Source organism: Triplophysa rosa, linkage group LG12 (genome assembly GCF_024868665.1).
Source record: "Triplophysa rosa linkage group LG12, Trosa_1v2, whole genome shotgun sequence".
NCBI lineage: Eukaryota > Metazoa > Chordata > Actinopteri > Cypriniformes > Nemacheilidae > Triplophysa > Triplophysa rosa.
In genome coordinates, this window is record NC_079901.1 from 14,135,389 (window position 1) to 14,162,612 (window position 27,224).

The 27,224-nt window shown below is 37.3% G+C and overlaps 2 protein-coding genes across 2 annotated transcripts in view; both read right to left on the reverse strand.

Annotated features, from left to right (window-relative positions):
* Positions 1-249: 249 nt before the first annotated feature.
* cd82b (CD82 molecule b) lies at positions 250-20,870 on the reverse strand. Its single transcript, XM_057347611.1, has 9 exons — positions 20,739-20,870; positions 15,740-15,812; positions 14,841-14,913; positions 8,735-8,859; positions 5,473-5,547; positions 3,415-3,513; positions 3,014-3,187; positions 2,307-2,390; positions 250-2,089 (listed from the first exon to the last, which is right to left on the reverse strand). The coding sequence occupies exons 2-9, from the start codon at positions 15,800-15,802 to the stop codon at positions 2,012-2,014; spliced, it is 771 nt and encodes a 256-aa protein (XP_057203594.1). The 5' UTR covers positions 15,803-15,812; positions 20,739-20,870; the 3' UTR covers positions 250-2,011.
* A 1,300-nt stretch (positions 20,871-22,170) lies between these two features.
* Positions 22,171-27,224, reverse strand: part of tp53i11b (tumor protein p53 inducible protein 11b) — a 42,700-nt gene continuing 37,646 nt past the window's right edge. Inside the window, exons 6-8 of the mRNA XM_057347612.1 lie at positions 27,041-27,137; positions 25,045-25,146; positions 22,171-24,532 (exon numbers count right to left, since the gene is read on the reverse strand). Of these exons, the coding sequence (XP_057203595.1) occupies positions 24,399-24,532; positions 25,045-25,146; positions 27,041-27,137 (333 nt within the window). The 3' untranslated portion in view covers positions 22,171-24,398. The remainder of the gene's footprint in view (positions 24,533-25,044; positions 25,147-27,040; positions 27,138-27,224) is intronic.

Genomic DNA, 27,224 nt, shown 5'->3' on the forward strand with positions numbered 1-27,224 from the left:
AAGGTGCACACCAGTAATTTATTCTGCTAAGGCATTTTTATAAAAGCAATAGAAATATCTTAATTCAACTAAGGCATAGTCCTGGCTTAAACTAAGCCGTGTCTGTGAAACCGGGCCATTATGTATTGCAATACACAAAAAAAGTTTGAAAAGAGGATTATGGCATTATTGGCTGGAATGGTTCCAAATTCAGACTAAAACTAAAACAAAACTACATTTCAAGACAAAGATCACACAATGGAAACAATATTATGTTGAAGTTCCTTTTAATCAAAGTCATAACTATTGCATAGACATGTTTTGTACTAGCCTACTTAAACAGCCCTTGAAACTCAGTACATAAACATAGCTTCTCTGTGAAATAGAAAAATATTGTAAATAGAAAAAAGCCCTTCATCTACACTTTACCAAAAATACACAATTATCTCAACGTCTGTACGTTTTCCTGATGAAAACATTTGCTTTTTATTAGCTAAAGACAGTAAAGACCATTTAAAGATATTAATTCTGTCAAAAGCAGCCTGACACAACGGAATATAAAAAGTCCAGGAAAGTCCAAAACATAATAAAACCTTAAAAAAAAAGACTTAAAAAACAAACAAAATAGATTTTTTTGTCTAAACTGACAGTTTAATTTTCTTCTCACAAAAATCAAACAAAAATGACTTTTTTGTCTAAACTGACAGTTTATTTTCTTCTCCCTAACCAGCAAAATACAAATAAAATGGTTTGTTCAGTACATTTGCCCAAAACATGTTATTATAAGGAGGTTTCAGTGCTACACCAATGGTTAACCCTTTCAACCAAACGAGTAAAATGACTTCTAGTGTTTGTAAATGACCATACAGAAAAAAATGCAACACTGTTGATATAACACAAAAACAGCCAAAACTATTCTTCAGAAACACCAGAGAACAACACAGATAGAAACAAAAGCCAGACTCACTTAATTTAAAATGCTAAAGTTTACATGAAGCTTTGCATAAAACAATAAAATCATGGATATGAAAATAGCAAAAAGAAGCAACAATAAACACAAAAAAACCTCAGTCTGCCCGTCATCATGTAGATGAGCTGAAATGGGTCAGTAACACAAAGAAAAATTTCCCATCTGTGTGAACAGATCTGGATTTATAATCAGTGGGCTTTACATCCATTGCCTGTTAAAGACATACTTTAACATCTGTTGTACCCACACTAACACAGCAAAAGGACCCGACCTAACTTCACATACACACCCTGATCCACAGAGACCGACACACACGTAAACCACAAGAAGCACTATACCATCCTGCAGTCGTCTGCTCTGCCCTTCCATTTCTAAACCGCAGCCATCTTTAACCTCACCACACCTGACCCCACCCTGAGTGACCCCACCCCTGCTATTAACATCCACTCGAACCTGTCTGAGACACAGGGTGGTGAAGTCACCATTAAGTGCTGTGATAACTAGGATATAGTTATTCAGAAAGAAGAAACCTCATTGAAGTAGTTTCATTGATAGTGAAATATACATAACCAAATTGAAAGTATACAATTCTCCTCACAGATAACAGAAAAAACGATGAAGAGAAAACAAGTGTTTTGCCCTCCCTAAAAATGTTGTTCGGATCTCTTTGCCAACTATTCACTAAAGTGCTCTCGGAACTAATAAACAGCATCGAAGTTTAAAAAACGGTCAACGTACAGCATATCTACAAGAGTAAACGTGAAATATAAAGACCTTGCAGAGCACTCTTGTAAAAGATCTAGATGTGTTTAGTTTCTTCAAAAGGAAAATCATAATCCCATCCATAAAACTTCTCAACTGAATATTGTGACATATTTATTTAAAAGGCTCTAACTTGTACATCATATGTGTGTTTGTATCTCATACACAAACATAAACAGGTTGCGAGTATATTGTGGTGAAATGTTCTCTGGTTTGTTCCAGTTGCTCTGCTGGTGTGGAGTGATTGTAACACTGGTGTTTTCTCATAAGCATGAGTCACTGTAGAAGGGGGGTTTGCTCTCAGTATTTAGGTACTTTGGTGTAATCCTCCTGTTGAACACTCTTACAGAGGCAGATGGACAGGATCATCCCTAAAAGCTGAAGTAAATAAAATAGAATATGGTCATAATCCCGTCTCACACACACGTTCACAGAAGAATATCATATCAGGTGGGTAGGTAGGTTTATTATTTAAACCATTTTTGCCCACTAAATCATAATTATCTAAAACCACCCATACGGTGAACATTTCCAGCTTGTGAATACGCCAGTATGTGAATGAACGCATGATACACGTTAATCTTTCTGGTTTTACCTCAATCACTGCTATTCCAACACAGACTCCAAGAATAACTCCACAGTTTCTTAGGAGCCAGTCTTCCGCACTGGATATACAACCCTGGGCGCATGAAATGGAGAGCAGGAATTAAAAAAGCAGGGGAAAATGAAAAATGATATGTCATGATCATTAACAGACAGAGCTCTCCAAAGATAACATAAGATGAGACACACAGAACTAGCCAAACTAAAAGAGGAAGATAATGAGTCAGTGGGCCCGTTTAAAAGAAACTGCGTTATTTGGTATTGCAGTAAATGTTTTTGGAGTTTGCATATTCAAACAATGAGACTTTGCGGGTATTTCTAATATAGTAGTTTGGCGGCGTTATGAAATAAAATTCAAAATGACCCCTGTATGGCTTATTTACAAAATACGTAAAGAGATAACATACAGTATTCATAGCAATAAATATAGTTGTCATTTAAAAATTAAATCCAGACAGCAGTGTACAATACAAAGGTGCATCCTTTAGTTTACTTTAGGCAAGTACCTATGAGAAGCACCAGGTGGTGCCAGAGTCATAACCTCATTCTTCATTCGCAATAAAAGTGCCAAAAGTTTACAGAAGTAATAGAACGCATATAATGATGAGAGTCACTGTAGTGAGTTTAGGAACAGAATGAAGAAAGTTTAAGAAGGAAGTGTAAAACATCAGTGTCAGGAGTAAAGATGCATGTGTCTACCGTAGTGAAGACAGGCCAGTCATAGGACAAACTCTCACACAGGCCAGTTTCCATTAAATCTGTACCACTGATGGATTCATTTCTGCAGGAGCATGGATACAGAGACTTAGAACTGTTCTTTATCAAGATATTCTCGGTCCAGTTAAATGGTCCAGTCCAACCACAGCACTCCATCTGTGAGAGTTAGAGAAAAGAACCCAACACAACATTTTGCATTAGTAAAAAATAAACGTATAGAAATAAAGAACGAAAACCTCAGAGAACTAGAGAAAGATCACTGAAAAGATTGTGTAATGAACATAAGGTGTTAACTTTACAGTAAAACAAAAAGAGTGATGTAAAATTACGGAAGAGAAAATCCTAGTCAATATTTGAAGAAAAAACCTTAGAGCTCAGCTCACCGTTCTCTGAAGGTAATCCCAGGCATGCTCTGATGTGTTATTATGACCGTTGTAGTTCACCAGAATCTTGTTCACAATAGTGGCCATCTCATGCTTTAGCTGAAATTATTCACAAAGAGACAAGCAAGGGTTTAGCTGTGTAAAACTGATTAATAGGCATTTTAACATCTGCTTGCTATTTTAATAACAGTCAAAACATTAAGATAGTTGCATTCTTTAATGTTTGCCAAAACCAAAGAAACCTATATACAGTCCCTGACATCCACTCAACTCAACTTTATTTATATAGCGCTTTTTACAATTTTCATTGTTTACAAAGCAGCTATACATGAGACATATTGACTATAAGCAAAACAATTAAAGTTATACCTGTAAAAACACGAAAAAAAGGAGAAAAAAACAGAAGACAGACACACCCATATACAGACGCTCCACACACACAATATGCACACGTACTAACACACACAGACATAGATACACACACGGACACACGGACGCACAGACACACGGACGCACAGACACACGGACGCACAGACACACGGACGCACAGACACACGGACGCACAGACACACACACACGACACGCGCGCACACGACACGCGCGCACACAACACGCGCACACACACGCACGCACGCACACACACACACGCGCACACACGCACAGACACACGCACAGACACACACGCACAGTGAAAGCGCACATTTAAGATAAAGGAAAGAGAAACACAGGTCAAATATTAAACAGACTATAAATACCTATATGCAATATTAATTAAGTAAAACTTTAAAATTCTAAAATAAATCCAGTAAATGATATACGCACATTCAAATGAAAACCCTTTTAACTGCAAAACTTTTTGGGCAATTCCAACGTTATGGATGTGACACATTCAGTCAAATCTTGAGATTGTAATAATACCAAATAAAGCAGAGTAGGGATGGACCTTGAGGAATATGGACCGTTATGCATGTGACATTTCTGAAAGCGCCACTTTAAATATAAAAAATCCTTTTCAAAACTTTAAGAAACTATTTTTCCGTGGAAAGGTTGACATTTGCATTGAATCTTGAATGCCATATCTTTGTGCATGTGTGCGAGAAGAATGCTATGAGGGGTCTGCAGCCATGATAAACGGAACTAAAAAAAGAGATTGTTGTGAACCTCGCCCTGTTCTGGGAAAAGCATTCACCATGCCCTCTGGTGAACTGAACTGTAAGGAGAAAACAGAGCATGTCCTGGCGCAGACTCCAACTACCCGTTCTCAACAACCGGTCTCACAGGTACACACTTTATTCAACATAAAACACAAAGATAACCGCTAAAGTGTGTGTTAAGCCTCGTGCTGTACTTAACACAAAGTGATTTAAGAAAGGCTGATGGAGCACAAATGTGTTAAACTCCTGACCTAGAGGGTGTCTATCCTCCCTCATACTATAGAAAAGGGCTGACGAGAGTGAGAGAGGTTACATTGTATCTACAAACCTGTTTAGTGTAAAATGTTTGAGCGTTGCGTCCGTTTCTGAAGAGGGCGCTGTTGTCAACAAAGTGAGCAAAGGAAGTGCGAAACCCTTACATCAAACACACTACTTGTTGTACTTTCTATGTTACAAATGGAAACTTCCTGAGCCACACGCTCAGAAGTCTACTGCATGTTGAACACTGTGCAACAGAGAGTCCAAGCAGCTCACAATGAAATATTTTACTTTTGCATTAGTTGTGAAGATTAAAATCCATATTGCTACACCCCATCATGTGAACTATTTCAGCAATTTTGTGTACTAACCACTACCGTACACAACATGTACTGGCATGCAATCTAGCAAATATCCACAGACTAACAATAGATAACCACAGTGTTTGTTGTTGTCCACAGTAGCAGACACAATTATTACTAACCCCTATAACAATGAGTGTTCATATCATTTTGTTCAACCTCTGTATGTACTTGTATTTACATACTAACTGTGGTTCCACATGAAATGAGAACAGTTTAGATCAAACATTTTGTTTTACGCCTTGCTAAGATCATACTCTTTGGTTAAAGATACAGTAACCCACCAGATCTCGTTGGAAGTAGATGAGAACAGCAGCCGTCACCTGGGCGATGAGGATGAGAAGGAGGCAGGTGAAGTACTGAAAAGAGGAGACACAAATGTCAATTTACAATCATTGGGCTGGAAAAAAGACTATACATTTAAAGCGAACACTTGTTAAGAGTTTATGTGCCTTAAATATAACTACACCTTTAATGAAAACTTCCTTCAATAGTTGAAATTTTAAAACTTCTTACAACAAACAATGTGATTACATTAAGTACGTAAAATCAATGACACTTCAATTTTAAAATGGGTCAAACTGTTTAACAAGGGTATTCGCTGACCCCAAAGCTTATGCAGTGACCTAATGGGTCCGTTCTGCCGCGAAGCAGTGTATCGTTACTTCCGCTAGCACTCCAGTTCATAAGGTGGCGGTAATGCACCTATAAGCTGGTTTGCCAATCGCCAGTAAAACTCAAGAAGAAGTTGTTACTTCCGCTAGCGCCTCAGAATTGAGTTTACTAAGTGGCTTGCACATCTGCCACAAATACGTCTAGACGATGTACAACGTCTTGCAGACAAATTTTCGCTAACGACAAGATCAAAGCTAGAGAAAGGATACAAATTCTTCGTTGAACAGTAACTGTTTGATTATGAAGGTAAGTGTTTTGTTTTCTTTTTGTGTTAGCGAAGGTGCTAGGATAAGTACTTGAATACGTGTTCTGTCAGTTTTTTTTCCACTGTTGTTAAATTCCAGCGTGATGCCAAAATGGAAGTTCTTCTTCTTCTTCTTCTTGTTTGTTGCAAGACGGATGTTATGATACACTGCTTTGCGAAAAGGCAGAAGTTAAGTGACGTCATTGTGAAAAGGGCCTATTGACCTTTGGCAAAGGCCGCCCCCTTTTGCTATGTCCGACATCAGCCAAAGCGCTCCCACTGCACCAAAGAATATTTATTGTGAAATCATCCTTTCTGGGGGGGTAAAACGTTGTGTACTTTCAGCCAAAATCAATAAGAAAGTCTGCAATATGCATTTGAAGTATATATTCAGGATGTGAAAGTGACTCGGAAAAAGCTCTGGCCTAACATACTGTGCGCTTGCTGTAACGACATAACGTCTGGAGTGCGCCATTGGCTACACATTTAGGCAACGGGTGAAACTGTGATTAGGACCATGAAGATCAAATTTTACCTCCGATAAAATTCTGGCAGTATTGATGAGATGCAGTCCTTCAGCGCGGATCATATGACAGTCAGTCTATGAGGTAAAACTCTGGACAAGTCTTCTTGTATGAGTCGGTTTTAAGAAGTCTTTATTGTTGTACATTATGACAACTAAGGCCGTGTTCACACTTGACTTCTTTTTTGAAGCTGCCAGCCTTTGTTTTACATTATAATCCTATGGAGTAAACCGTGTTTTCCAAAAAAGTCATGAGCGCTTTTTTAAACGCCACCGTCGGCGTCTTTTTCTGCAGCTCTGAGCCCCTTTTTAAGTTGAAAAAAGTTCAACTTTTCTGAAGATCCTTCTCTAAAAAATAAAATGGCGGCCAAAGCGCTGCTTTGATCATATTTTTATATGAATTAAAGTTTATTTTTCACCTTTAATAACTTTTGATTGCATTTCTAGCGAGAAATTAGTACTGTGGTTTTAAAATATGTGGTTGGTTTTTGCAAAGACGGTCTCTGTTTATAATTCAAATAGACTTCCGTTACTCTGCCTAGATGAATCCTGTGTGCTGAGCTGCCTTCATGCACAAACGCTGCCAGCTTTTCTTTTTACTAAAAAAGCGCTCTTGTCAACTTTTTCTTGTCAAAAAAGACGTCAAGTGTGTTCATGGCCTAAGATTCCACAGTGACATGACTTTTACCTGGAATCATGTTCGTACAGTGTTACGGCCAGCAACAATCGCGAAGCACTTTTTAAAACTGCATAATGCGCAGCCGGTTAAACTCTATGGTTTGATTGTCGGACAAAATGGAGAATAGCAACAGGGGGTGGGGTGTATTATTTCGGCGCTATGATTGGTCCGGTCGCCTGTCAATCAAACGTGAAAGGGTCAATGCAGGGTTTTTCCTGCATAGAGAAATTGGCGGCGGCTGCCTACGTCATAAGTCATGTCGCCTCAGACTCTCGCCAAAATTATGTCGGATGTCTTCACAAGAAATGCTGCGTGCATTTAACAGACTGTCATTTGTAACTGCAGTTGCGGCATTACGCCACAGTAGAGGCGCTGTTTCATTATTCATTAATAATTATCATTATTAAGTATGTTTAATTTCTTGAAATTTCTTAAATTAACATGACGTTCATCATTGTAATGTCTTTAGCTGTGCAGTTGGATCGTTAAATCAGCGTATACTGTACACAGCGAATTCACCAATATGAACGCACATTGCGTTCAGAACGACTCGCACACGAAGAATCATTTGAACAGATTCATTTAAACTATTGAACTTTTCAGTCACTAGAGAATATCCCTGCGTTCAAACTGGGAAATATCGACCTCCGATGGGCCCTTTGGAGTGACAACAATCATGGCCGCCATACTGAAGGGTCGTTCCAAACCGAAGTGCTCATAACTGGCCACTTCAAAGGGCCTTTCAGAATGAAGGATTTCGAAGGGTGCAACTGATGGTCACTTCGGGCTCCCATGATTCTTTGCGCAGATTCTTTGCGTGGTGACGCTGCCTCCTTATGGGCGTGGGATGATGACGCAGAAGGGCACTTCAAGAAACAGTTGTTTGGTCTCTTACACCCTTTAACCCTTCAAAGCTCTCACTCTGGAGGGTAAACCATACGAAGGGCTTAGGGCATAGGGATGAGCCCTTCGAAATGAAACGCAGAGTATAAGAGATCATTGAATCATTTAAAGTGAACCACAGAGAAAGCAATGAGCTTTGTTCATTTAGTAAGACTGGTTAATTCAGTTGGCTTTTGTGGGCTAAAAATTTAGTTGAAAATGTTTGATAAAAAAACATTTCTGTTTGGTTGAATAAAAGTAATGTTTTATATAACATAATATTGTCATTTTCATCTAATTGTATTAGAATTTTTAATATGTCAAAGTCACTTTGGTTTAGCCACTTAAAGATACGGTAGGCCTCCGTGTGTGTGTGTACAAGATCGGGATGGCACCACCTCTGCCTCATTTTGAGCCAGGAAAAACCCTGGAGTCACACGTTGTGCAGTTTTACGAAAGCGAGGACAAACAAACTTCTTGTCACAGGAAATGAGATAAATACATGGTGTAACACATCTGAAGAAACTGTCCGTATTGACTCACCAGTCCAAGCAGACAGCGGATCTCATAAATGGCACCAATGCAACCCAGGAATCCCATAAGCATTGACAGTGAGCCAATACCAATCAAAATGTAGGAACCAACCTTCAGTGTGGTAGATGACTCCTCTGCACAGAAAAAAACACAGAAAAAAATGGTCTATTCTTTTAGCAAATGCTTTTATCCAATATGACAAGATGAGTTGTTAAACATTTAAAACAATGTTAAAAGTTAAAGATTGTTAAGGATTTGTCAAGTGTATATGGAAAAGGTGTGTCTTCAGTTGTTATTTGAAGGTTGTGGTGATCTTGGCAGATTAGATAGAGAATGGAAACAACAGAGCATTAATACAGAAAAAGCCTACTTGATTCTACAACATAAATAACAGATATAAGAATACAATAACCAAATTACAAACGTCAACTTTTAAAAACAACCTATTGTTTAACATACTGTAAATAAAATGAAAAGTCGGTTGTGACCCACAGTTTCAAAGCCCCTGGGTGCAAAGGGGTGAATGGCAACTGCTCTCATTTATGTCTCTGCTGCAGATACACACATTAATCTCACTTTAGGAATGGAAACTTAATTCAGAAAGTACAGATGAGTGTACAGGAATCACTCTCTGACACACATCATCATTTCTTTGATGTTGCGGCTGTGCAGAAAATAATCTCAATATTATACACATCCTCTTTTCATGACTTTTAAAATAATGGATTAATGTCTAAGGGTCTTTATCTAATATGTATGGTCACATGGTATTCAGATATTCATCCACATGACAATTTATTGTCATACAAATTAATTTTGCTGTAGCTTTCTGTGTAATGAAAGCAAATAGATGAGTGAACCAACTATTATTACTGCTATTAGCATGATTTAGCATTAGCTGGTGTAGTTAGCATTTGCATGGTTTAATTATATATAAATTGTATAAAATCATGTCTATGCTTATAAAGAGCCATGAATATACTGGGATTGAAGATTTTACTAAAATGGGAGTGAATAAGAGACAGGCTTGGGTTCACAAAGTACAAGAGTGAAACTAGAAACTGCCTAACCTCCATACAGCAGGACTTTAGCTACATTGTTTTTTTTTTTTGAGAAATAAAAACACCAAAACTAGCACTAAGCTAAATGACTTGCACAAGCCAAATAAACACTTGCTCTCTATGTGTGCTATAATCATTTAAAAGGGTCAGTTCACCCAAAAATAAAAATTCTGTCATCATTTACACATCCTTGAGTTGTTCCAAATTTATACAAATTTCTTTGTTCTTATAAACACAGAGATAGATATTTGGTAGAATGCTTGTATCCAAACAGTTCTTGGCCACCATTGACTACCACAGTAGGAAAAATTACAATGGTAGTCAAAGGTGCCCCAGAACTGTTTGCTTTTCTACATTCTTCAAAATAAATGTTGTGTTCAACAGAACAAAGAAATTTACAAATAAAATTTTCCTAATATGGTAGTCAATGGTGGCCAAGAACTGTTTGGTTACAAGAATTGTTCCAAATATTTTTCTCTGTGTTCATCAGAACAAAGAAATGTATACAAAACATTGATGCATAAATAGTATGAATGCTCTACGACTTAAATTAAATGTAGCAGTTTTGTTTTTAACTTAAATAAAAATGGTCAGCAGATTTGTTCTGTATTTGTTCTACCTCTTATTTTAAGCGAGAATTCTTGTTCATGTTTCTAAACATACGCTTCCTGTCTTATGCATGACATCTGTATGAGGTTTCCACTGCCTCAGCATGTGTTTGCTGTGACATTCACTACACCCTTGTACATCTGCATTCAGTCCCAACAACCCCGGCAGCGCTTTCCACTGGAAAAATATTCAGCCATTTAATAAACCTCATACTATCGACCAAAACCATTTGACCAGCTCTCAACTTTACAACCACTGTCTTTGCTATGAAGATTGAAAATTTAAATATTTTTCTCTATTTAATGTGTAACCTTAGAACCTATTGTGTCCATTATTAAATATTTAAACACTGGCATCCGAAGGAAGTATTGTATAACACTGCGTCATCCTGTAACGTGTTGTGGGTATTTGGCAACACTTAGTTACTCCATCACACAAACAAAACCTTTACGTGAAGAATAGGGGTGAGATCACAACCATCCGGAAAGTTGACCCTTCGCAAGCAGTTTGATTGACAGGCAATCTGACCAATCATAACGCCGATCTTATCTGCCCCCGTGACTGCCTGCCATTTTGTCCGACAAACAAACCAGTCCTGACAAGCTGGCGTAGTAGAGCTTTGGTGATTAATATGAAAAAATAGCTTTTTATTTATTGTAATAGTAAACAGAGAGATATATACCCATCTTTAATGGACGTTCACACTATAATGATAAACGATAACGAAGCTATAACTTTTCAAAATAATTCTAAATGATGGAGAATAGCGGAGTTCACATCACAACTATACCAATACAGATACGAGACACGATATTGTTGGAATCATTAATGTACGAATTACAGACGGAAGCGTTCGGGAAGTGGTGTTTTAAGGCAGATATAAAATTGATATATTACATACATATTACATGTATGAGCAAGCTGGCAAGATATGCTTTGCGTCCCTGTGATGTGATGAGCGCACCTTCAGCCTTCAGAGAGCCGCATTTGCAGTGACATTTTAAACTAAAGACGTTTTCAGCAATGAAGTTGTAAAGAAACAGCTTTATTGTGTTTGTTGTATTTAACACAAATAAAGATTAAGACACTGATGGACTGTTATTGTTTTCTGTACTGAACTAATATTTAAAAGTTTACTTTCGTTTTCACAAAGAAGGATCACGGCCGACCAAAACTCTGCCCGGAGTTACTCTCTCTCTCTAAAATGGTCATTACTACAAATTTCGGAATAAATATAAACACTTAATACACCACATTTAGCTTAGCTATACATCCATTTGTGTGACAGTAACGTTAGTAGCCTACTGCATCGTGCAAGTTTAGAATTAACGTAACGTTATCGTCTGCTGGTGTGGACGCAAATATTGGTTAATATTATTGTTAGTTATCTCAAATCCTAAATGTATCCCTCAAATGCATATTGCAGAACTTTCTGTCTGAAATCAGAGTTTCATTTTTCCAGAAATTCTTCACCATTTCCCCAGGGAGTGCACACATTACACTGGGAGCGCATGGCTGATACCGAAATCTTGTCGGACATAGCAACAGTAACGATGGGGGGCGGGGTTTTGCAAAGGGTCAATTCCAAAATTCCAAAGACTCCTTTTCATAGCTATGCAGTTGCGTAGAACTCTACAAAAAAACAAATCAGCTAGCAAAGGAAGAAAACACAAGCGAGGAGAACACACCTTCCCATTCAACAGTGCCCTAGACCACAGAGTCAACAAACTCCTCAAGTAACACCCTGTACAAGAGACCTTCACAGGATCCCTACAGTACAACAAAGAGGGCTACCGGACCCTCACTGTGTTACCAAAAAGGCAAGGTCAGAGTTTAGGGTCCCAAGTATGAGGATATACAAAAATATTCCCTGCTATCTACAGAGAAACAGTTAAAGCAGAAAAAAACAATACGTCCCCCACATGTTGACGATAAGAGGCTCCAGTCCTCTGATAAGCACAAAGACACTGGACTGAGACCAAAATAGGACCTCATGTGTAAAAACATGACGCGAGATGATGCTGTGAATAGGGTGACCACCCGTCCTGCTTTGCATTGTACCGCACAGCATTTTCACCCCTTGTTCCGCACGTCGCATATTGAGAAAATGTCCCGCATTTTCATCAGTCTGTTGGTTATTAGTTGTCTGTTACATTAAGAAACACGTTCTTTAACCCGAAAGCACAGGAGACGCTTGTTTACCATTGTTTCTTTAACTATTTAACAGCGCTGTGTCAAAAGCAGCAACCCGGTAAACACCAGTGTACAACGAGCTCATACAAACGCAACTATTTTTTATCCAATTTATCCATATTTTTATTTATGAGAAGACGGCAGTGATTCAGTCATCGAGGCTGTGACGTCTGTCAGTAGATCAGGTGGCGATCCTCTCATGTCAACTTGCCGAATAAAAAGTAACTAAAACATCGTAAACTGTGTGGCTTTGAAACTGTGTTTAGCCTAAAAATACATTTTAAAAGAGAGACTCTTTTTCATTATTTGTTCGTTCTTTATTCCTTTAGTTTTCTCTTTTTGAGAAGATCTTCAAAGTGTACAACATGATACTCTGCTGATCTGCGCTCAAAATTTTTAGAGACAGTGAACCTTAAATTGAAATCGCCATTAAAATTGTTTTGTTATATAACATTTTATCTATTCTTTAATTATGTTGGTGTTGCAATGGACTAAATAACTAATTATTTTTATAAGCCTAAAAAAATTATAAAAATGTTTTCATTCCGTTATTAGATCACAGTTTTGCGCTACCTTTTAATGGTGCCACACAAACGGATTACCTGTCCCACATTTGGTTTGTTGGGTGGTGGTCACCCTGTGAGTAAACTGGCAAATCATTTTAGAGCTGGTCAGATCTGCATAAATGTTTCCGAGCAGCAATTTGTTTAACCAAGCTCGCGCTATATATAGATATAGCGCGAGCTAAACCCTCATGATCTTGGCTGAGGGAACTGGCTTGCGCTTATGAAAACATTTAAGTTTAAGGTCTATTTCTAAACACTGGATTTCAATCAATTCTGAAAAAAGGTTTTCTTCAGAAAAAGTGTTAAAATACTATTTGACAAACGCATTTACAAGAATCTACATTTGAGAACAGTTTGGATGCATTCAAAGTGAAAGAGGATGATGTGTGTTAGTTTTCCGTTTATGCTTCCCTTCTCCATTTTCATTCAGCTTGAGTTTTTCAAGGCTTTGGTTGTCCAAACAAGAGTTAGTATGAGAACCAAATCTTTGATCTGAATGCGATTCTCCTAAAGCGCCAACTGTCAGGCCACAAACATTTTATCTCTGCCCATTTCATTTTTCAAACTTCACTTCCCATATTTTACAAACTTTCAATTTTCCTTTTAGAAAAGTCTGTACGATAAGTGTCAGGCGGTTTACTTACCATCTGTGTAAGCGTATACATGTGTATAAAATAAAACATACTGTAGAGTGCAGTGTAGAAGGAAAAGGGGGATGTGGAAAACTTGGTTAAATGGCAAAAAACCTTCCCACACCAAGTGCACAAATAGCAGCTGGATTTGCTGTACATTCCCATGTGTAGCAAATAGTCAGATCAGAAGACAAAAAGTGAAGACAAGCTGTGTGTAACTTTCGAATTACAGGAGTGGCTTACATTGTTTGTATGAAAAGTCAAGTCCCTCTACTATTCTCATAGCCCTGAATAATGTCTGTAACACCATAGTGACAGAGACAACAGTAAATATCAAAGAGAGCGTCATAACACCGGAAAGTCTTATTACAATTGACACAATGTTATTTAATAAACGAGTCTGACCAATCAAATGAACCAAAAGCAGCATTTAACCCCTTGCACTCTGGACACTTTGACCCACATGTTAATGATGGGATTTTGGACGCTTCGACGGGTCCACCAGAATATAACTGGTTTGTATATTTAATTAGTAACTGAACACAGTGCAGTATTTAAATCGTTTACAGGCCACAAAACCGATGGGAGAAACTCCTTCAAACTGTTTTTTTCTGAATATGCACTGAAATGAAAAATGTGAGCTGAAACTGATACTGAAAATTCAGGATGTACTTGGTCGAAAACCCCCCCCCAAAAAAATGTTTTAATAATAATATTAATTTAATAATAATATTGTTAAATATTAAAAACAACTAAATTTGACTGAAAATATCTTAAGACAATATTAAATATATTCTTCTTTATTCAGTTCTATGCAACACGAGTGGTTTTTTTTACCAAAAAATTATCCACATAATGTAGAAAACCACATCAGTAGGGACTAAATCTGACCGATAGATGACTAATAATGTGTTAATACTATCAGTTGTCTGTTTAACAATCACAATCCTGAGCTATCAATATATGACATGAAGCATCCCAGAGACATGTCCTCAAAACACGGGGCTCATACATCCATCAGAACAGGAAATTAGGTTTCTGTTTTTGTACTTACGCAAAACCGTGATGAAACTCTGGTTATCCAGCAAGACCCATAGTCCAAATCCCATTATTACAGCTCCAAAAAGCTATAAGAGAAAAAAAAGAGGCGTGAACAAACACAAGGACATTTTGGATGTCTGTTTTGTCTCCCGCTTTCCGCTCCCTTATCTTTGTTCACCCACGTGGTTCGGCACAGCTGACCTTTCTTTGGACTGAAAAATAGATGACAACACTGTGTGGAGATATCACACATACCCCAAACACCCTAGATTGCTAAAGACAGAACTAAAGAAAGGTAAAGAGAACATTATCACAAAAAACTTTCAGTTCTCATGTAGCTCCCGGCCCATAGTTCAGAAGTAATGGGTCCAAGGTCTCCAGGGTTCTAAATGAACTGGATTTCCTTGTGTATCAGTCTGGCGTCTGTTAGTTTCACAGCTCTCCCACTGTGGAGAGAGCAGTAGTAAAACACCAGGGTGCCGTGTAATTAAAGGGTGCAGACTTCAGAAGGGACAATATGGAGATCAGAGACACACACATAATTTTCATTAACCTTTGACCCTTACAGGACATGACTACCTGATGTTTCCCAGAGAGACCCAACAGAGAGTGAAGACTTGCCTATACTGCATATTATGTTGCTGCAAGTTACCCAATCATAGTGGGTATCACTCAGTGTTGTTGTATACAGATACAGTAAGCTGGAAACTGAAAATATCTAAATATCACTGGGACTTTCTTATGATATTTTCCCAGATGTTTCATTACCACCTCTGGTAACCCTCCCTTTTATATTATATGATCTCTTAACAGACGTGAAGACCAGAGGTAGCACAAGAGCCACATGAGCTAGCCTGATGGTAACAGATTCACTGAGACATGAAATAAAGGTGTAGGAGTGTGTGAACTTACAAAGAACAGGAGGTTGAACAAGAACAGGAAGTACTTGGTTGCTGTAATGCATCCTTTCCCCATGGCTGCAGCTCTGTAATGAAGAGAAATCAAAAACAATCATCAAAACGCTGAGGAACCTGATGGTTCAAACACAAGTGCTGAAGGAAAGAACTCTAAAGTTATAATGGTTACTTTAAGATATACAGTTTGTCTTTGCGTCTATACGCGTCTTTGCATTGACTTTGTGTGTAATTTACTTGCGCAAAACGCTTAATTCGCATTTGGTGTGAACCGAGTGTAAAGGTTTATTTACTAACCCCCAACCCAAACTCAACCTAATAATACTAACCCTAACCTACACCTAATTACACCCTTAGTTAAATATACCCATCTAATGTATTATTTTGGTATGAACAGTTTTTCCACATGGGAATATGATGGGAAGATACGTTGTGTCAGATTTAAGGTCTTTGCACATACAGTCTGAAATTTTCATATACGTTTTTCCATATTTGGTGTCGTTTGTACGGTGTCACTGAATTGTCAAAACGCCTCTCAAAATGCTTGCTACGGATGCGAAAACCGCAGAAAATCGAAGCCAGTCCGAAGTATGTCCGCAAAATATCCGAGGCAGTGTGTAAATGTGATTGACACAATGTGAGGTCGTATTTATTTTTTGACGTGCGGAAATTTCGGACACAAATTTCGGACTCAATGTGCAATGGTCATTAGACTTCGTTTCTGAGGTAAAAAAAATTTTTCATTTACATTTATTCATTTTGCAGCCCCTTTTATCCAAAGCGATTTTCGACGAAAGAGCATTTAACAATTTTATTCTATACATTATCCTTCACACACACAAGCACAGTCTGTTGTCATAATGCACATTTCAGCATAATAAGTCAGAGGATATTGAAAGCTACAACGAGCTCTAGATCAGATTCTTGCCTTTTCTGCACTGAAATACATTATTTTTCGCTGTTTTATTAGCAAAAATAAGACCTGCCAACTTATTCCCCCTTTTCCTCTAGCAAACATGTCATTCAAAAATATTTTACTACACAGGATCTGCCTTTTCCTTTTTAGTCAACATTCAGCAACTTGACTTGAAAAACAATGATGCTAAGTGTAGAAGAGGAAGTGCAAATGGCAACAAATGCAAGTTTCATCCTTTTTTTATTATTTATCTTCCCATTCAGCACTTTACAGCTAAACTCTTCACAGCACAACTGATAAATTCAGAACATTACCCACCTCAGCAACCAAAACTACAATCCATCAGTCTAGACATGAAAACAGTCAGACTTCCCTCATAGCATTCAAAGGTCCAGTGTATGAAATTTAGCGGCATCTAGCAGTGAGGTTGCAAATTGCAACCAACGTCTCACTCCACCGCTCACCCTTCCCTTTTGAAGCAATATGGCGGCTGACACAGGACTAAGATGTTGTTACGTTTTCACTTTTTTGCTGAAGCAGATAACAGTTACGAAACGTGCTCTGTAGAGCAGTTTGTCCGTTTAGGGCTACTGTAGAAACAACATGGTGAATTCCACGCAAAAGGACCTGCGGTGTAGATAGAAATAGCTCATTCTAAGGTAATAAAAACATAACGCTTCATTATGAAAGGTCTTTATACACCTATGAAGACATAGTTATGCGTGTTATATTGCATTTCTGTCAACATTGCACGTGTTTGTGAAACGTATTAACAGTGCAGTGTGGGCTGAATGAAGCTACCTTCTCATCTAAACCTGTTGCTAATCTCCACCATCACTATGCTGTTATCCGTCTCGCTTCTGCAGATGTCTTCTGTACTCTAGTCAATCCCAGACTTCCCTCCACAGAACACCCCCTCCTTTCTGGAGCCCTCATGGTACAATGATGTCATGTTGCCCCATTACATACAATAGACAAAAGCTGTCCTGAAGCCTTTTAGCACAACACAAAGAGTATCGGAGATCACACCTAAGCAAGCTTCACACTGATGTGAGATGCTCACTACTGACCACATGACCAGAAATTGAATACAGCATAATCACTGCTGACAAATAAGTTCCTCCAAGTAGAGTTTTGTATTCAGGAAAATAAAAAGCCACTTGAAAAGTCTTTTGAGTCATTGTTTTGACACAAAGCTCCGTTTAGTGAATAGATGGCGGACATGACAAGTTTTTTTATTTTTTTTACACAAAGTGTAGGGTGTCGGAGACAAAACCTTAGCTTAAGTAGATAATACAGTAGATAATATGGTATACAGTGACACTGAAAGGGATCTGGACACTTAAGCAACACTTAAAGCAGAAATGAACCATTCGATCAAACGTACATTATTTAGTAAACTTATTTTCACTTAAATAAAAAAACATAACAGATTCGATACATGTAACCAATTAAGAAAAAACGTGATGTTTTGCTATGGCTTTTGGAGCAAGGGCGCTGCCATCTTGAAGCACCACAGCATGTGACATCACCAGGTTGGTTCGCGACATTGCAATATTATCCGATTGCAATATCCTACATTGAGCAGTGAAGAAAAACAAGTATTTCCTTACTTTTTGAATGCGCATTTGTTTTAAAATGTATGGAGACGAACTAGAACGAGCTGATGAGCATATATGCTGATGAGCATATATGGTATGCATGTATAGTTACTTGGACAGTACAGAGTGATGCCTTAAATGATAGAGACAGGAAATTAGAGAGGGGTGGACTGATGTGTACACGACACAAACGGGACTCAACTTCTATCTCCTATGTGGGAGACGGTGCTATGAAGCACATGCACCAGAGCACGAGGGAGGTGCAGCAGGGAATGATTAATGCTCTCTTCAGAAAGAGGTGGCAGTATATAGCAGAACCCTTAATGAATTACCCATTAAGTTAAAAACATCATATATGTTCCTGGGCGGATGCCAAGATTACATAAGTATAGGAGATTCATGTCTTGTTCACTATATTTCTTTACATGTACGTGTTTAAATGCCATCCACTAAAAAAGCTCAAACCCAGCCAAGTCTAGAGTTAGTCTGATTCGTACAGACCCAAATTACTAGTCCTGTAATAATTCCCCTCACTGGATCACAGAAGACACCATAACCCTATGATTTCCCCAGCAAACTTCTTTTATTCGCTATGGGAGCTGAGGCCATTTCTATGGCAACCATAATTGAGGCAGCCTGAATGCTCTACTTAAGGGGGAAACGGTCTCACACCCCAGTTACGTACGAGTCTCCCCCTCTCACCCCTCCACCAAGAAGAAGGTCAAGTCACTCTACATCAACCACATCAATTATCTATAATCAGTTTCCTGTGCTATATTTGTCAACACATATCTGTTTGCCTGCATCACTCTCTGCAAAGCCAGCCACAGTTGAGGGAAGAGTGTCAAACAGTTTACAAGCCCACTTTAGCATTTTTTAATCTTATTGTGTCTTTAAGATGAATCACTTGTCCAGCAGTATCATCATCTCTCAGACTGTTTTATATAATGTTTCTGCTACATGAGTAGGCACATTGTAAAAGCATTTGTAACCAGTGACTACAACCGGGAAAACACCACAAGCAATTTTTGCCTTATAGAGATCCACTCCTTATGTTTAATACCTAAAATTAGCTTTATTACACGCATTACTCCTTTATGACTCATTCCCACTATAAATGTCTGTGCTTGAAAATATGTTTACATTTCCTCCAGATGTATTCTCCCTTTGCAATACTGATGCATCATGTGCAAAGAAAGTTTATTGGTTTGTAGTAAACCTTGTTCCTCCTGCTAGGCATTTAAATCATTTCAGAAACCCAAATTTCCCTCATGTAAAAAGTCTCCTATTATTCGGTCTGTCTTGGCAACGCAGCTTTTAAACCTAATGACATCCCATTTTTAGCTGGCTTGAAGAGAGTTTTCCATCAAGAAAAAGTCAATGTGAAAGAAGGAGCACATCTGTATCCTGGCTCTCTGTGGGCTAATTCCAGTCCGGGACACGTCCTGGGAGGTCTGCCAGCCCTGAACCTTTTATGGACCTGAAGAAGCACCCACTACTCGACCCAAACTAAAATTGTGACCTATTTTCAATTCTGGGCTTTCATTACAAACTTCCATGGTACTCAGATGAGATCCGTGTGAATTAACAAGAGAACAATTCATAAAAAACCTAACAGGATTTCTGTAGTTTCGTGATTTAACAAAAGTCAGATAGGTTGCTGGATCAACATCCTTCATTGGCCTGGAAACAACATTCCCATCAGCCAATAGTCCCATAAGCCAAAACCCAAATGTGAACGATTGGTTGATAAGAATGTTTTTCATGTTCTCACCGCAATTCGTCCATTAAAATCAAAGTGGGAAATGGGATGAAAAGAATTTCGCTTACATTGTAAAAGTACAAACAATTATAGGGAGTGAAGAACGAACACCTGCCGTAAATGATAGGGTTTCCACGCATTCAGATTAATGTAAGTCCCTTACTTTTATGTCGTATTGATTTGCACAAGCATAGAAATCCCAATTATAAATTGCAAAATTTTCCATGAACATGACAAAACTGACAAAAGCAAATAACCGTGTCTACCCTACAACCAAGCGATGAGATGTGTTGATCACGAGATAGTTTGTTTTGTCTTTAAGTAACGTTACGGGGTAAGTTAAGTACTTGTCTAACTTAAATATCAAATGCCATCAGTGCCAACTCAACAAAAACAACTAAAAGTTCGTGTTGGCGAGAATAACACGATTATTCACGGGAACGCATTGAAAAGGGTGCGAGCATGCATGCCACATCAGCAGCGAGCATTAAAACAAGATATAAACAGGATCAAAAACAAACACCACAAAATAAAACCACCACTAATCTAGTTCTGTGCATGATGGAAAACGCAAATAAGGTACAAAGTTCACCAGGACCTCAAATACAGATACAGATAAGGTTAGTTTCATTTATTTGCACTAAGTTACGTCAGCATGTCAATAAGTCAGATCACTTTGCCATACTGTGCTCGCGGATACAAGTAAAAACTCATTTACCTCTTTTGTGTAAAGTCGCAAGGAAAGTCTGTTGAACAGCTGTCACGTCGTTCAATGTGTCTGCTAGTGCTAGAGTCTGAACAAAAAGCAGCGAGGCGCGCACTCAAAGCATATAGGCAGTATGGGAAACCCCTCGCCCTCTCTGATTAACCCTTTCACGCGCGCCACGTTACCATGGTAACTATAGTTCGTGACAAAGTTGTTTAAGTTGTTAAATAATGTTAAAATAATTAAAAAACTAATAAGGACTCTCATTTAAACACTGTGATAGGTTTAGGATCTATTATTTGTTTTTATGACAGAGATGGCTAATGCCAGCTACTTGAAGCAGTTAAGGTTAGGGTTAATAATTAAATAGTTAAACAATTAAAAGATTACATTATAAGAAGGTTTACTGTCATACGTGAGGCCGTTTTTTATTTTTTATTGAATATCATATCAAACTAACAATTCAACCAATATGCATACAGAATATGCTAGGGAGGAAATATTAACAAAATTATAAGAATACTTTAAAAAGTGTACAAGCTCTTACAATCTGAATAGCTTTGGATTTCTTTGAGGGCATTATAGACTCAAAATAATGTTTTACTTCATTTTCAAATACTAAAAAACTTCAATATTTTTATGAATGTGAAATTTTGCCATTAGAATAATGAATAACATATATGTGTGTTTGTTTATCTTTAGAGTTTTTCCACTGTAAAATAAAATTTACATCAATATTTTCAAGAATAAAATCAAGTACATTTTGCCAAAAAAAAAAACGTGAGGCCGTTGAACAGCAGTGTTTGAGTTAATGACTCGTCTGAGTAAATGTTGACAACAACAGAGCACACCGAAGAAAAAACCAGGACTGCGACATTGCAGTTCACTGTAAAAGTACCTGAAACACGTGTTTATGTTCGTTAAGCAGTGGTGGTTTTAGTTTTTGTTCGAGGATGTGCTTTTGTCAAACTAATGGTAGAGTGAGGAGTAAGGGTAGGCTGGGTTAAAAAAACGAAAACAACTGACCTAAAAACGACGAAAATGGGCTTTTTATAGATCGTGTGCTGCTGTGTACTACTAACAATAGCGTAAGACATATTTTTTTATTTAAAATACATATTATCATCCTGATATTAGTAATCATGGATTTACTTCTGATTTAATTACTTGCCACGAGTTGGAGGTATTCGCGACGCTAAATACTCATATGACCTCATTACCGTTACAATGATAATGCTGCCCTCTTTCGGTCAAAAGTGGAAAAACACTGCGGAGGCAGTCGGGTAGGTTGTTTTGAGGCCTACTTCATTGGGGAAATAAATCACGCTTAGGAAGTAAATATTACAAAAATGTATGAACCTTACTTTTCGTTCTTAAATATTAACGTGTAAAATTCTATTTACAGGTTTAAATCTGAACAAATTCATGACTTACAGTAACATAACACGTTAACAATAAATGTACAGTGTTTTCAAACGTAGTTTATTTATAATCATAAAATATAGATAGGCCTACCCAGTATTATTATCAACCGAGGATAAAGACTGAACAGCGTGAAAACCCAGAATATTGTTTAGGGTTAGTTAACCCAGTGTTTACAATTTTAAGCGATCCTGAAGTCAACACATTTAAATAACAAAAAAGCTAAAACCATCACCCTGTTATTCCTTATTCAAGCATAAATTACAACATAAATGTTCATTATTTATTCCAAAAAGATAACAATGCAGGTCCATAACAATAACATCTCTTCGTAAAATATTTACAAACATGTTTAAAAAGTACAATAACATCCCTTTAGTGACTATGCATGTCCTCTGCAGACAGCTGAAAACATGATCTAACTGGATAGTTCTTTCTTATTGCATGGCAACACAATTCTCAAGAGGAGATGACGTGAATGCTGGATGATTCATGTTTGGCATTTACCTTCATGCTCATTAGCTGGCCAAGTGTTAAGAGTTTCCTTTACAATGAGAGGTTATGAAAAGATCAGTTATTATTCTCAATAACTGCTTAGGATAGATTTGGATCTCAAATAAACGTTTACTAATTTATAGATGAAAAGACCTGCAAACATATGGAAGGTTATCATTTTTGTCCGAGATCAGATTGGTACTGCTGAATAATGAATGTGTTAACGTGTAAAAACAACATGGTAGGAAAATCAAAGTTACACCACGCTCTTATAAAAGAAACTGTTTAAGTCTCTACATGGACAGACCTTTTAATATTTTATTACCTATTTTGGAGCCATGTATTGCAGATGTTTGAGCAATCCATGGTTTTAGTGAGAATACAAAACTGAATATGAGATGAAGAGCTTAAGTCAAATCCCATTACTGTATATTTTTGTGGGGGTTGACCAATGTTGAGGTAATGGACACTTAAAAAACATCATAAATACCATGGCCACAGATGTTTATATACACTTTACACTTACATTACTTTACACTTTACATTTTTTGCCTGTTCTCTCAACGGACCTCAAACATATTTCATAAAGGGGAGACAAGATTATTTCATTATTCTGCTGCATTTTTCTTGACTAAAATAGCTCAGACAATAACCGTGCAAGTGATATCACAAACCTAAGTATAAGAAAACTAACTTGTGCCAAGACGTTCGGACAGGCCAATAAATAAGCAACTGGAAAAGCTGTCAATCCACAAAAATATCTACACTTCTTTTGATTTATCTAGACAAAAATACAAACGACAGGCAGTGTGCTGACAAGTGGAATAATTGTGCAGTTTAGAGTATTAAGGCAGTATTAGGGGAAATACTGCTACATTGCTTGGTAAAATTAATTTGACATGCATTTGTGCTACACAACCATGTTTTGTGGCATTACTAAAGAGAAGGGGTTCCCCGTTCATCTGGAATCATAAACAAAGACAATTTACACAGAAAAGAAACGTGTTATATACAACTTGAATGATTAGATGATTAGAAAAAATGACTGTTTTGATAAAGTTTCTGAACCCCTTGTGTCTGTCATTAATAAAGTATACATATATGAGGTTTCTATAACCAATGTCATACTCGAACTTCTAACTGAAAGACAGTGAGCCTGTAGCTGTGTACGGTTTCATCTACAGAAATACAGATTCATCGACCAGTTATGATTCTAGTATACTGTAGTAAATGCAAGAGGCAATGTATTAACTACTCAAATACTGAATGACTTTTTCCAATTAAAAAACACATTCTAGTGTTTGCTAGCCACCCTCACACACATCACATGACTAGGACCGGGAAGTCATTTGCATTATTACAAGAAAAGGTTTACAGTTTTATTAATACAATAGCTACAGACAGCATTTCAAACTCGGCTACAGTGTGCAATACTTCACCCAACAAACACTGAATGAAGAGACCTACACAGTGACTGCACAATCCAGAAGTAAAATGGAATTCACTGTATAACTATGTAAGCGTTTCCCATAAAAAAAAAAAATGTTGCTTTGTCAAGGCGTACTCCTGTGTGATGAATAAGCTTCAAATTAAAACAAAGGCATGGGTTTTGGCATTATCCTTGCTGTAAGGCATAACGCCAGGTGAACAGGTTGATGTTGTGAACTGTTCAAGCTTTTGATGTGAACTCCAGTCCAGCAGCACGTCGCTCAACTCCCGAGCACCAGGTGTCTTGTACTGGTGTGTGCGGGTCTCTCAGATTTTCTTGGTCCGGCGTCCCAGATGGTAATAGTAGGACAGCGTGACAGTGAGGAAGAATATGCGACTGAGGAGGAGGAGGATGGCAGCATTCGGAAGGGAGCCAAGTTCCACTAGAGTTATGGAGGTGACTGTAACACAGAGAGGTGTACATATGCATATGATATGTGGAAATGAATGTTGCTGGATAAGTCAATTAAATTTGATTAAATGAAAACAACATTTTAGTGAAATGTATTTTGTGATTCATTGATTCCAAATTATTTGAAAATTGGAGGACACATACTAAGATTATTAGGATTGTTAGTCTGTCATCAATGCATACCAGCTATATTACATAACAGCTCAATTTACTGTGATCACAAACACTAGAGGGCAGTGTTATAACATCAAACAGCCCATCCACAGACAGCAAAAAAATCGTTTTCCAGTACAAATATCTTAATATTCATAAATCAAGATACCTTTACTTGAAAAGAAAAATTATATCAAATCTTTTTCTTTTCAAGAAAACGTATCTTGATTTAAGAATTTTAAGATATTAAACGAAAACACTAAGAAATTCACTTTTTTTGTGGTGCAGAGCTGTGATGATGCAGCATAAAAGACACATACAGATGATCTAGATCTCATAAACACAAACCTAAAAACTGGATGGCAAAGTAACAAGCCTCGCTTAGTAATGTCCACTGGATGATAACCTTCTCAGGAGTGTACAAGCCATTCCACATGATCAGAGACAGACCTGACAAAATATGGCAAAACAGAATAAGAGTTGTGTCAATCATGTGTCACAAAATATGAGAGTGATTTATATAGAACACACTTCATGGTTGAAGTCATCATTGAGTCAACATTACAGGGCATGATGTATTCATACACTGCAATGCTCATCTACAAAAGCAGTATCTTATAATTATTTATAAGACTGTGTGACCTTACAACCTATGAGAAGACGCTGCCTCATAATTATTAATGATCCGAAGCGACCTTTTCCTAAAGCCAATGCTTCAAATAGTGAGTTGGCACTATGCCGAAGCATGCTGAAAGTTTTCTTCTGCGTGGTTGCGGTATGTCTTAAAGATTTTAAAAACAAGTTCATTTACATAAACTTTATTGCAGAGTATATGCAGATGGCTCGCCATTTACAGCGCTTCTGCTTTAAATAACATATATAAAGTGACATGAGGTTCCAAAACGTCTATAAAATATTTGTGCCTATTTGTAAGAAAAATAAATTACTGTATTTCACTGTAAACTTTCATCGAGGGCCAAATAAATAAAATTCTTCCTGTTAATCCTAAAACACCAAAAATATGGCAAGCACCTGTAGACAATGTAGAGAATTACAACAAAAATTAAATTATATTGAGCAATAATAGAAATATCTCATATTTTTAATCAACTTTTAAAAGCAGGGTGAGTAAGATTTTAGCAGGCAGGTGAAAAAGTGAAAAATTGCGCCGCTAATTTGTGTAAATTCATTGTCTGCAGCCAGCCAGAGGGAGTCAGACTTAATGTGCAATTAAATGAATGAGCAGCGGAGAGCATTCAGTCCCTGAGGGACATTTCCTCTTCACAACACAATGGCTGACTGACCCTTTAGTAGCTAAACAAACACAAGAAAAGCACATCCTAATAAGAAGTCTGCTTTACGGCCTAACAATAGATGTGTTGCCACACTATACAAACTCACTACAATGAAATAGTAATAATTAAAGCGACGGTACAAACAAAAAAAACCTCAAAAATATTTTCACACATTTATACATTTCAGTATTATTACTCGTAGGCAGAAATGACAAGGTACTGGCATAACGCTGAGCTCAAAACAACAGTTTAATAACATAACAGTTACTAAAAATGAGTCGTCCAAAACTTCATAAGTGTACATTTGATAGTTTTTGTCTTTTATGACTAATACTGTCCTCACAAACCCAGTTCCAAACATAGTCACCCATCATCACTTCACCCAACCTTCCCTGTGCTACAGAAATTTCTCACATTTTCTGACAGTGACAATTGGAAAATAATTTTTAAAATGTGAACATTTTTACAGTTTTTGTGTATTTGCAATATACCGATATATCGCAATTAATGATATAAGCTCAAAATTCACTTGAGCTAAATATACACTAAAACATTGATGCTATGAAAATAAATATTACCACAATAATTAGCACCACAGAATAGGGCTGTGCAATTAATCGAAAATAATTGTAATCGTCAATTTTGGCCTTCAACAATTACAAAAACAAAATAATCGACGTAAAACGATTATTGTGCCGCATTCCATTTTGAAAGGGATCATCTCTTTTCTTGTGGTATAAATCCACAGCGCACCCCCTTCCTTTACAGTTGTTCAGCTGTGCTATTTCTTTACATTTATTTTTCAGTTGAATTCACAGTTTAAAAGCCAAGTTTTTTAATTTTTCTATGTTGTTTTAAAACTTAGTGAGTAATCATGTTAAATAATCGGGATCTCAATATTGGCCAAAATAATCGTGATTATGATTTTTGTCATAATCGAGCAGCCCTACCACAGAATTGTACAAGAACTATAAAAAAGTCGGGCGAAACAACAATTTGTTACACTGTGCTATTCTTAATACATTCATCATTTATAAAGAAAGACTTACTGAGAATGGCCCCTCCATACAGACGTATAGAGACACTGGTGGCTGTTTGCTCTTGATCGAATACAACCTCATACAGTTGGTTAGGAAATACTAGTGCCTATAAACACACACAACATATCACAGTTACTGGCATTAAATGGTGAATAATCTAATTATGAAGCGAATCTAAAGACTGTAAACAAGC

Bases quoted from the DNA above. Each gene is read 5' to 3' on its own strand.
- cd82b (XM_057347611.1), bottom strand. From the start codon at position 15,802: ATGGGGAAAGGATGCATTACAGCAACCAAGTACTTCCTGTTCTTGTTC. The intron at 5,548-8,734 runs GTGAGTCAATAC...TCCTCTTTTCAG, and splicing joins TCCGCTGTCTGCTTGGACTG to TACTTCACCTGCCTCCTTCT. The intron at 2,391-3,013 runs GTAGACACATGC...TCATGCGCCCAG, and splicing joins ACTGGCCTGTCTTCACTACG to GGTTGTATATCCAGTGCGGA.